Raw genomic sequence first — 12,511 nt, forward strand, 5'->3', positions numbered from 1 at the left:
TATTAGTCAGTTGTTTCATGCACATGTGCGTGCGCACACGCACGCACGCGCACGCACACGCACACAAATATGCCTGGTTTCACAAAGCTTTGTGTCTTCCAAGAGCTCAGAGTTGCTGCTCAGCCATGGGACATTTACATACGGTATTCGGTAAGCAAAGACTGAGGATGACAATAAATTGAGAAAAAGGAAAGTGCAGAGGGCAACTGGGATTTATAGAGTGAGTCGGGTGTTGGAATGGATGGGGCCACAAAAGGAGGTTGAGAACATATAATAAAGGAGTAAAAAGAGGGTTTGGAGTAGATAACAGGAAAAAGGATGAAAAAAAGAACACTTCCTTAAAAAAGGATAATGTTACATTGATATGCCTTGCTTGTTTTTACGTTTTGTGGTCGAAGACACTTAATCCAGATAAAATGATTCATGCAATGCAATCCATTCCAACAAACACTGTTACGGTAAAAGTATTGGAAAAAAAATGAAAATAGTTCGTTTAGAGAATGAAAAACCTTGAGATTTTTACAAAAGAAAAAGAGTTTACACGTTAAGACTTCAATTTTTATTGAACATAAATAACACCACACAAAATGGAGCATTAATATAACGCAACAGAAAATGTGCTCGATAAAAACAAATAAAATAAAATTAAAAAAATCGGCCTCATACAGCACCCTGTCTTATGCAGCACTTGCAACTCCTCTTGGTGGCCACTTAACACAGCTTCAACTGGTATCACAAGGCAATAGCAAGACACAGGTGGAGGTGGAAGGTTCACTTACAGTTGTTCGAGGGAATGCAGACCGACAAAGGAATCGCGATGTATTGTCGTGATTTTATTTTTGTACAAGTATCTGTAAAGGCAATTCGTGAAGCAGCTTAAAGTGACAGGAACAAAAAAAGGTTGAAACTTCAAAAAACAGCAAACGAAATACGGAATTGGATTTTCAACAAGCTGAATGAATGAAAGAAGGCATTTGGCCCATCACACTCGTGTCACATATTCATTTAGATAGACAATTAACTTTTGCCATCAAAATATTACCCATAATATTCTGAAGCTGCCTTATGCAGACGATTGTCTCTCCCCAAAAGAGGAGTCTGGCAGGTTGGTACACAGCCAGTTCACTTACTTTTGAGCTGTCTAGTTAGAGATTGATTGCTAATTCCATGATAAACTGCCGGATTGGTGTTTCTCAGGCAGGCTGTTAGATCATAAATCACTCCGTCCCTCGGACGGAAGATAAGTAGAGGACGCACCTGCCTGCATTTGCTAGTGGGATGTTAAAGACCCCGTGGTGACTTTTGATAAAGAGTAGCAGAGTTATCACAAGCACCCTGGACAGATAATAAATTTCTGTCCTGACTACTGCTGATAAGGCATTGGCAAACCTCCCAGTGTAATTCTTGCCACAAGACTGCTTGGGCACCACGAACACTATTACATGACAAATTGTTTACGAAACAACAGAATGGTAGAACATTTGCGAGATGGGATGAATGTTTCCTTCAAATCAGTTCTGATACCTTTCAGATGGAATGCAGGTCCCACAGGCACATCACTTATCCATGTTTACAACTTCGACAATGCAAACACATTCCCTGTAGGACAAAATGGAATGTCCTTGCAGCTCACAAGCCACGTGATTGATTTGGAACAACTGGTTCACTAAAGGTTGAAAAAAGGTGGCTTTGACTGTGATCCTTCAAGAGATGGAAGTTAGTCATTCCATACAATTAAATCCAAAAAAAGGCTTTAGCATTATTAAATATTTAAAGTTATTGAAACTTGAAGATTTCCATTATCTCGTTCTCATTAAACAACAATCCTGCATTTTACAATGATAACCAAACAATACGTGGCTGCAGTGAAGTGATAGTGCTATTAAGGGATAACAAATAGCAGACACAATGTACTCACAGGTATTTCAAGTTTTCGAGACCTTCAAAAGCTCCGATTGAAATCTCCTTCAGTTGATTGTTGTTCATGAGTCTGCAAAGGAAATATGTGTTTGTGTTGATTTTTAACGATTGCCTCGTGATGCTGTATTATTATTTCGTATGCAGCCTGTAGCTGCTGGTCGCATCATTGCTGGGAACAGCGGCTGTGCTGCTGGTGCATTGCCCTCCACCCCCTTCCAGTAAGCTGGTATTCATTGATGCCAACCTTACAAGGATGACAGGATGAGTCAACCCACCTGGTGTTATTTAACGGCCCAAAAAGGGCTCAAACAAAAGACCCTAATATCTTAAGCCAGCCACCTCAACTGTTAAGTCAACACCAGGCTCTCATGGTGCTGTGAGGTTAAGATATATATTTAAATATATACATATTTTTATACCAGCAAGGGTAGCCAGTGCTGCCTGGAAAAAAAGTACCCAGCTACTTGAAATTATTTACAAGATTATTTTTATAAGAAGGTAGGGTTTCAGGACGTGTTGGACATTGAAAAGCCATGGGAGTTGTAAGCCTCATGGTGGTCACCTTTTGCCTGCTGGCCGGTGACAGCACTGCCTGACCCCATATCTCAATATACACTTTATCACAGCCTTTTGTGGCCTCAAAATGGACTTCAAGACCAACGCGCGTTATCTTAAAACGTTGCCGAGATTCTGAAGTACCGACTCCCAAAATTCGGGGACTCCAAGTGCGACGGTTCTCCTCTAGGATTATCGCGAATCTTTTCTACATCCTGAACATTGAAACTTGCATTTTCACATTACCCATAAGTAAAGTGATGTTTGAGTAGTGGACAACCAAAAGTTTTATCTGGGTTTCTCGTGCCACTCCTGTGTGCATTCATTCTTACATTACATCAGGTCAGGTATGGGAGCATGTGCCAGAACAGCACGTCGCTGCGTCCACTTTCCGCCGGTACTCCAGGGGCCTCCGTCTGGCCATCCCCCAGGCAGATGCCAGGCCCATCCCCATCTCCTTGAGATGATGGTCAACCTGTTGCAACCATGAGGCACGTGGTCGACCCACTGGCCTCCTCCACTCATGAGACTCCCTCGCTGAGAGAATCTGGTGAGCAGGATCAGAGTCAGGAAAACGAGCCACATGTCCATACAGCCGCAACTGACGCTCACGGACTATGCAGGTAACAAATCTCATCCGAGTCTCTCAGCAACGACTCGTTGGACACAAAATCCGACCAGCGATAGCCAAGGATTCTCCGAAGAGACCTGGTACCAAAGGAATTAAGTCTCCGTCTCAGATTCTTGGTCAGAGTCCAAGTCTCGCACCCATAGAGCAAGACTGGAAGTACCAAGGACCTGAAGACTCGGACTTTCGTCCTCCCGCACAGGTACCGGCAGCGCCACACCCCATGATCCAGTGAATCCATGACTCCCCAGGCCCGACCCAGACGTCTATTGACCTCTGACTCGCAGCCAGCAGAGACATGAATATCACTGCCAAGGTAAGTGAATCTCTCCACGACCTTAACATCCTCATCACAAACAGACACAGACAGGACAGCAGCATCCAAGATGTCATCGAAAGCCTGGATCTTAGTTTTGACCCAAGAAACCCGTAATCCCAACGGCTCCGACTCCTCATTCAGCACCTCGAGGGCCCCCAAGAGGATGTCTAAAGTCTCCGCAAAGATGACTGCATCATCTGCAAAGTCAAGGTCCGAGATCTTGACATTCCCAAATGACGCACCGCAACTTGATCTCTCCGACATCCTCCCTAGAATCCAGTCCATACAAGTGCTGAAAAGTGTGGGGGCCAGTACACACCCCTGACGAACTCCAGTAACAACTGGAAATAAGTCAGAGATGGTACCACCACACTTCACAGCACTCTCAGTACCAGAGTAGAGTTCAGACATCAGATTGATCAGTTTTGGTGGCACCCCACGAAGACCAAGAATCCTCCAGAGGACATCCCGATTCACTGAATCGAACGCCTTACAGAGATCAACATAGGCTGCAAGCAGCCCCTGCCGAAACTCTCATCTGCGTTCGGTGAGGACACGAAGTGCAAGGATACGGTCAATCGTTGACCTCTTTGGTGTAAAGCCTGACTGCTCTGGACGCTGGTGCTCAAGCAGATGGTGGCGAACCCTATCGAGAATTATCCGAGCAAAGACCTTGCCCGGCACTGAGAGCAGCGTCACCCCTCGGTAGTTGTTGCAGTCTTGGCGATCACCCTTCCCTTTCCAGAGAGGGACAACAAGGCCCCTCTTCCAGTCAGTTGGGATGATGCCTGTGTTCCAGGCAGAGCACAAAACTGCATGCAACGACACGAGTGCAGCATTTCCACCAGCCTTGAGAAGTTCGGCATGGATGCCACAGATCCCTGGAGCTTTGCCCCGTTTCAACTGGTTCACCGCAGCCCGTGTTTCCACAAGCGTAGGTGGACCACAGTTGATTCGAGGGTCAGCAACAGGGATTGTAACACCCTTGACGTCCAACTCGACAGTTGGGGGATCAGCCTGGTACAACCGCTCAAAGTAACCGGCCCAGAGGGCCTTCACTTCAGACTCCTCTGTCAAGAGCCTACCACTCTCTGCTCGAACTGTAGTGCTCCGAGGGATGGGCTTGGATGAACGTAATGCGCGAATTCCCCTGTAAGCGGGACGAGAATCACCTGTCCACAGGTGATGCTCTACCCCCTCACAGATTCCTCGCACATAGGTCTCCTTGTCCACCCTCAGTGCACGTACAGTTTTACGCCTCAGCTCCCTGAACAGCTCAGCTCTGCCATTCAGCCTGGCCCTGCGACTCTGGTCAATGGTATCCAGTGTCCCTTGAGAGACAAAATTCTTCTTTGCCCTGCGGTGAGCTCCAAGGCATCCACCGGCAACATCAAGGACGGTGGTCTTGAAGGCGCTCCACAACTCTTCAGGACCCCCAAAGCACCCAGACCCCCCAAGTGTCCACTCAGCCTGTTCGCAAACTCCTCAGCTACTCTCTCATCCCTGAGCTTGGCAACATCCAGCCTCGGCTGGGATGGTACCATTCTCCAGGATTTAAGGTGCAGCTTTAGAGTTGCCACAACAAGCCTGTGGTCAGTATTGAGGAACTGAGCACTCCGGTAGACCCTGCAGTTCTGGATCATCCTCCAACGACCGTCAATGAGGACATGGTCAATCTCCTTTGCCACACTGCCAGCGTTGGAATACCAAGTCCAGCGATGAGCTTGTGGGCGCTGAAACCATGAACCAGCCACCCGAAGTCCATGACTTCTTGCAAAGTCAAGGAACTTAGTGCTATTCTGATTCATAGTTCCTGACCCATGGGTACCAACACACACCTCATAACCGTCCCTATCAGTTCCAGTCGATGCATTGAAATCCCCCAAGACTAGAAGTGTATCTCGTCTGCGGCACTGATCAACCACAGACTCGAGTGTGGCGTAGAATGCATCCTTCACGGTGAGATCACTCGCCTCAGTCGGAGCATAAACAGAGACCAGGGAAATGACACCTAAGGAGTGACGAATCCTTAATCTCATAATACGCTCGTTGACCGGTGTTACCTCAATTATCATTGGGGTCAGCTTATTGGACACAGCTACAGCAACTCCTTGGGTATGGTAACCATCAGAGCGACCAGACCAATAGTAGGTGTAACCACCCACCATTATCTCGCCGCAATCCGGTCTCCGAACCTCAGAGAGAGCTGCAATCCCGATGTCCAAACGCTTGAGCTCAGATGATAACAGAGACAGGTGATCATCCTCTCTTAGGGATAGGACATTCCAGGCACCCACCCGAAGGGACCGCCTCAGGTTAACCCAAGGAGACCACCGTCTGGTGGACGACACCTCAGCACCACTCCGACACACTCTCCCGCAATCTGACCCAGGGATGTTACCCCGTGGTTTCCCTCCTATCAAAGATTGGGGGTCCCGAAGGCTTTGCCCCAATCCCGTCATCCGGTGAGCTGCCCTGCGAAGGGAAGCTGCACAGGAGGTACTCCCATGGAGTGGGTTTTCAGATTTTTTTGTGTTTTGCGGAATGAAGGGTTTTACGGTGGCCGGAGTGCAAATCCTGCCACCAACCTCCTAATAAGAAGTGACCCAACTGCAGGAGGATGTCCGCAGACACAGTTGGGCACTAGATATGGATGGCCGTTGGCTCACAAGGAGCTCCTCCGTCCTTTGAGTGAATTGTTTCACCAACATATTGCATCTCACATTTCCTACAAGTCAATAAGTAAACTATGTTTAAATTTTCACTTGTAATTAATTATTTGGTTTCTCTTGACTTGCAAGATCTAGCCATAAGTGTACGATTAATGAAATTGTTTGTGGCAAGTTCGGACAAGTTTTGAAATTAAAAATCCCACAATTATGCACTCTGCATTCGAGTAAGTGTTTCCCATTGGCTAACCCAGGATGGCAACCTCCTAGAACCAGAATGGCCACCTCTCTAACCCAGAATGACCACCTTAAAGAGTGTCCCAAGCAAAAGAAGCAACAGGAATCCCCAGGAAAAAAAAGCAGAGCTCTGGCACCACAGAGCATCCCCAGCGAAAAGAGACAGAGTGCCACTCGTTCAATGCTCAAATGCTCACCTCTCACCCCTTCCACCTCCTATTTACCCTCACATGATGTGGCACAGCCACTAGGATGGCGACTTCCTACTGCCGACCTAATCAGACAATGGCCCACGGCTCTGGTAAGTAGCAGCACTTCCCTTTGCCAGCTCGTTTGGCCAAAAGTACGCCACATAACTACCACAGTAGTACGAGGTTCCTCCTGGGGGCCACGACCCATGCACTCTCAAAAAAGGCGGGCGTCAGAGCTCGCGAAAGAATGTTGCTGAGGAAGAATGAGGGCGGGCTTCAGAGCTCGCGAAAGAAATGTGTGTAAACATGTCTGTCGTAAAGAAAAAAAGCTTCCCATAAGAGAGGGAGCTATCCTTTACCCCTCTCAACGCATCACATTTAAGATCCCATTAGACATGGGGATGGGGCTAATCTGAACATGCATTTAAGGAAATAACTGTCCAAGGACCTGGATGTGTGGATGCATTCATCAAACAGGATTCTGAAATCCATAACAATATATATATATATATATATATATATATATATATATATATATATATATATATATATATATATATATACATATATATACATGTTTTTGCCTTAACATACATACACACATACATAAATATATATATATATATATATATATATATATATATATATATATATATATATATGTATATACATACATACATACATATATACACACGAGCTGAAGTACCTGGTAATACCCGGGAAATTTGCCCAATTCTCCTCATGCTAGTTAGACTGAGGTATTAGTTGTATGGAGAAAATTAGCAAGGCTTCTTTTATTCCTCACATTTATAGAAGGAAGGCTTTATGCTGCCGTAATCCTCAGAGAGGTCATAGTTGAAGGCGGCCTTGAGCCACTCAATGTTCCTTGCAGCAGTGGCAACTGTCCTTGATGTCCTGCCAAAACCCGGACCTAGAAAGCTGGACCGTGAGTTTTGTGCTTCTCTCGCCCATCGGTGTGACGCTCTATTTGCAGTTAGGCGACTCTGTCTCTGTCTCTGTCTCTGTCTCTGTCTCTGTCTCTCCCCAGCTGATTCCGCTTGCCTGGCTCTTTCATGAGCAGATCTATCTATCAGCAGTTAGCTGTTGCCGTGCGCGTGCAGTTCGAGAATTCAAATAACAGGAGGAGAATGTGTATGTTTAAAAAGTCAATGAATATGAACATTTTGTATTTCAAAAACACTAGCGTTTTTAACCATGAAGCCTTTTGTTACGATTAATACGCCGGCGCACTCTTGGAAAGCCTTTTGTTTAATATATATATATATATATATTTTTTCATTTTTATGGAAAGCCACTTAACGCATCCTGGAGCTGAATGTTATGTCTATGTGTGTGTAAAGTTTCATCAAGATCGGTTCACTGGTCTAGGAGCTTATTGGTTACAAACAAACAAACAGACAGACAGACAGACAGAGACAGACAGACAGACAGAAGGACTGCCATTTATATAGTAGGATATATATATATATATATATATATATATATATATATATATATATATATATATATATATATATAAATAAATATAAATATATAATTGCAAAATGTTGTTAATCACCACAAAACTTTAAATAATCACATTATTTACCACAATGCACCTAAATAGGGGTTTTAAAGTCATTTTCTCACGATTCATAAATTATAAACACATGAGCTCTCACCTGCTGCCACCTCAGCAAAGATAGATCCATATTTACAATGCTTCATAAAAAGCCTATTTTCTTTCGGATTTCAACCCGTATATCCTTATGATTGGTGATGGGGTGACCTCCGATCGTCAAATCTGATATCAAATGTAAAAAAATAACTCAAGTAAGACATTATAATCAGTAAAATTAGCGAAGGAGGAGTCATGTGACCTCTCAAATGCACTGATCATTCAAAAACCGAACATAGTACAAATACGGTACAATCTACACGTCGATATAAAGGTAATTTTACTGCTCATCTCAAGACCTAACTCTCAAGGGTGAAACGAGTTTGTAGAAAAAAGTTTGCCATCTTAGCGAACTTCACCAAATATATATATACATATATATATATATATATATATATATATATATACATATATATATATATACATATATATATATATACATATATATATATATACATATATATATATATACATATATATATATATATACATATATATATATATATATACATATATATATATATATATATATATATATATATATATATATATATATATATATATATATATATATATATCTCAAATATACATGCATCGTATCGTTTAAAAGAACCAAGTTAACATCATGATTTGATTTCTGATCGTAAATTGATGGTATACGTTTAATTAATTTCATCGTAGATGTCTCACTTCAAATGAGAAATCTTTTGGAGGGTGTATTGTTAGAAACGGGATTTTCAGTGTAAAAATTCAGTGACGACATATTGTAGTGAGTGGAGCTGGTAACCTTGGCAACCATTAATTGTTTTTGATTTTCAAATGGTTTCTGGTCACTATCACAGAAATATTCAATCACATGTGTGATATATTTCATTTCCTACAATATTATCGACATCTCCGACCTCTTAACGATGTCTTATCTGAGGGGCCATTCACAAATTTATGTACCTAACGAGTCGCAGTTGGAGTTTGGTGGGGGTGGGTGTATGTCCAAACATCTGAGTTTTACACTTACAGGGTACACTTACAAGGGTACAGGGTGTTTGGGAGGTGTTTCCAGAGCTGTTATGTAACGACCTTTTTCATTACTTATTACAACGAGCTGTAAAAGGACTTTTTGGATGTTTCTGGGTGAGCTTTCCCTTAACCTTGAATGAGGTTCTAATTGAGCATTTCTCTATTAGCTCTGGCTTTGCTGAGAGATCTCACTGTAAACTAGTCAATGAAAGAAAAGAAAAAAAAAAAAGATGGTCCAACCTCTCTGGGAAGAGGAAGAAGAGGCTGCAGCAGTAAAATACGTTGTCCATCTCTGTATACAGGGTGAGCCATATGGTTATTTTTTAACACTCGCGTAAAGGAAATAAAAAGTGTATTTCAAAACAAATTCTGACAAGAAATTGAAGTCCATAACATGCCATTTATTTGTGGAAAAGAACATCTAGGAGATGCGCACCATTTCGTCTGACACATTCCTCCAATCCTGGAAGCCAATTATTCATGACGTTCTGCAACATAGCCACGTCAATATCATTGATTTAGTGTCTGATGTTTTACTCAAGTTCATGAAGAGTTTATGGACGGTTAACATACACTTTGTCCTTTAGATATGACCGAGCTGTTTGAGAAATTATTCAGGCTGATGCATGCTTTTGGCAGGAGCAATGCGGATTTCTTACAACTGACTCCCTTACACGCTCAATGTTTCTGTGCCGTTCTTACTGATTTGGGTGCTTCCAGTTGTTTCTCTATTAATGTTGAACCGGTCCTTTCAAACTTCTGAACCCATCACTTGATAGCACGAACAGATGGCACATTTCTGTGACGTTGAACATTGAAATGGAGTTTGAATTGACGTTATGCAGCAGTTGCACTATCATTATTCTTGTAAATAGCTTTGATAGTGAAAGCACGTTCTTCACCCGATCAGTTCCACATGGTCAATCAAGTGTTTTGCCTGTGAAAAATAAATATAAATCAGTAAAAAAATAAAAATAATAAAAATGCATGTTAATGCACTTCAATATCATGAATGAATTTATTTGAAATACAATTTTTAGATCCTCGTGGAGGATCTAAGTCTTACTCACAGTGTTCTTCATCTTCTTCTTGTGGACTTTTTTGTTTCACAGCCTACAGTTTTCATCGAAACTTCCTGAAACTTGGCGTATATATGTAAAAACACCCTGCGCAGACAGTAACCATCTCCGATTTTGAAAATTCCTCCGAGAAAAAAAAGTTATGACCTCAAAATATCTCAGCTAATGGGAATCGCCTAAAAATTTCTCTGAAACTAGGCAAGCTTTTTGAATTATGTTTGCGAGAATCGAACAGGGCATTAGCAGAGATGAATTACCGCACCTATGATGCATCACTATGACGTCATATCAATTTTTATTACGTCATTCCTATTTTTTGTTTCACAACCCAGAGTTTTCATCGGATCTTCGTGAAACTTGCCATGTACATGCAGAAAGCCCACGCACAGGCAGTAACCATTTCCGATTTTGGAAATTCTTCCGAGAAAAAAAGTTGACGTCATAATATCGCCACTAATGGAAATCGCCTATACCATTATCTCCGAAACGAGGCAAGCTGTTTGAATTTTGTTTGCGGGAATCAAGCCAGCAATTAGCACAGATAATTTATCGCAAACCTGATACATCACAATGACGTCATATTCGTTTTTATGACGTCATCATTAAGAGGACGAGGATCTTAGCTCATTTGAGCTCGTTTATTTCCTTCACACAAATTTCAAAAATGACAATTTCTGACTCACCATGTATAAAACCGAAATGTTTTTTTTGTTTGTGACCTTTTAAGACCCTTAAGCCACTTTAGACCCTTCTACACCCTTTAGAAAATGGAAAGATTCCCCCAAAAATTGTTTTTGATAACGTTTTTCATGCACCATTCGAGTCGTATTACAAGTTGCAATAATGCATCAAAATTGATATCCCAAAGTAAAACTGATGTTGAAAAGTGAAATTGAAACTACTGATCGATGGATCATCGAATGGGAAACCAAAATGAAATGCTGTGAGTGATACCAAATGGAAATTACCGAAAACAAAGCATTAGACCCTTTAAAGTATAGAGAGGGGGCAGCTTCGGGACTGAAGCAGTGATGTGGAGAGGGATAGGTGCTTGTCGGTGGTCGGTTGGTATGGAAATAACTTTGGTGATCTTACATAAGGCAGTAGGCCCAAAACATGCCTAAATTTGTTTCCAAACCAAGCTTTCATAATATCACCCTCACTCCCAAGCAGTACTTTGGAGGTACAACAAGCATGGATTGGAAATCTCTGCTGGTGGAATGGAACGAGGTTGCCAAGGTTACCAGCTCCACCTACTGCGATATCTTCACACTGAATTCCCGTTTCTGCCAATACACATTCATTTAAGGTGAGACTTTGCTCATTTGAGGTGGGATATCGACGAACCCGTCAGTGACGGGTACCCTGCTGGTCTAAAATATAAAGCTCTTTCTCACCACTGACTGACTCACTCACTGATATGAAAGATCGGTACCTTCCGGGTGATGTAGAAATCTGAAATTTTGCATGCGGACAGACATCGAAGCAGATTCACCAGGAAAAAAAATCACGGAACCATTGGAAAGTATCCATAAATGAACATATAAATAAATGAAAAAAAAATAAAAATAAAATGCAGGTGAGCGACCTGAGACAATGGGGAAACACAGTTTGCATGCTTACACAGTGTGCAAGCACACTCCACAAGTAATATATAAAGCTCTTTCTAGCCACTGACTGACCCACTCACTGACTGACTGACCTTCCGGTCGGTAGGTCGGTACCTTCCGACTGATATTGCGATGACCCACTCACTGACTGATATTGAAGATCAGTACCTTCCGGGTGACGTAGAAAGCTGAAATTTTGCATGCCGATGGACATCGAAGTCGGTACAATGGCAAAATTCACAGAATCGTGGGACATCCATAAATTAAAATATAAATAAATGAAAAAAATGCAGGTGAGTGACCCGAGACAATGGGGAAGCATGGTAATTTTGTATGCTGATGGACATTGAAGCCGATACACCATGAAAAATTACGGAACCATCGGAAAGCATCCGCAAATGAAAACAAGCTGAATACCATAAGTTACCTGATTACCAAATGATGTTGATACTTGGGCAGCCGATTACCAAACAATATAAAAAAAAATAACAAGAATGAATACCATGAATGATCGGGTGTCAAATAAAAGTCGATTACTATATGATGTTGATAATACATAGCCGATTGGCAAACATAACAAGATGGCGCTTGTGCATGACCCCCACCCC

At 42.3% G+C, this 12,511-nt stretch overlaps 1 protein-coding gene across 4 annotated transcripts in view; it reads right to left on the minus strand.

Annotated features, from left to right (window-relative positions):
• Positions 1-12,511, minus strand: part of PXDN (peroxidasin) — a 202,716-nt gene that overhangs the window by 120,748 nt on the left and 69,457 nt on the right. For all 4 annotated transcript variants that reach the window (XR_015061649.1, XM_085895156.1, XM_085895157.1 and 1 more), the window contains exons 3-4: positions 1,919-1,990; positions 780-851 (exon numbers count right to left, since the gene is read on the minus strand). Coding sequence is in view for 3 of the 4 variants with exons in the window: in XM_085895156.1 (XP_085751282.1) it covers positions 780-851; positions 1,919-1,990 (144 nt within the window). In the remaining variant the exon portion in view is untranslated. The remainder of the gene's footprint in view (positions 1-779; positions 852-1,918; positions 1,991-12,511) is intronic.

The sequence above is a fragment of the Eptatretus burgeri genome, chromosome 9 (assembly GCF_056783735.1).
Source record: "Eptatretus burgeri isolate ZD-2024b chromosome 9, Ebu_testis_v1, whole genome shotgun sequence".
Taxonomy (NCBI): domain Eukaryota; kingdom Metazoa; phylum Chordata; class Myxini; order Myxiniformes; family Myxinidae; genus Eptatretus; species Eptatretus burgeri.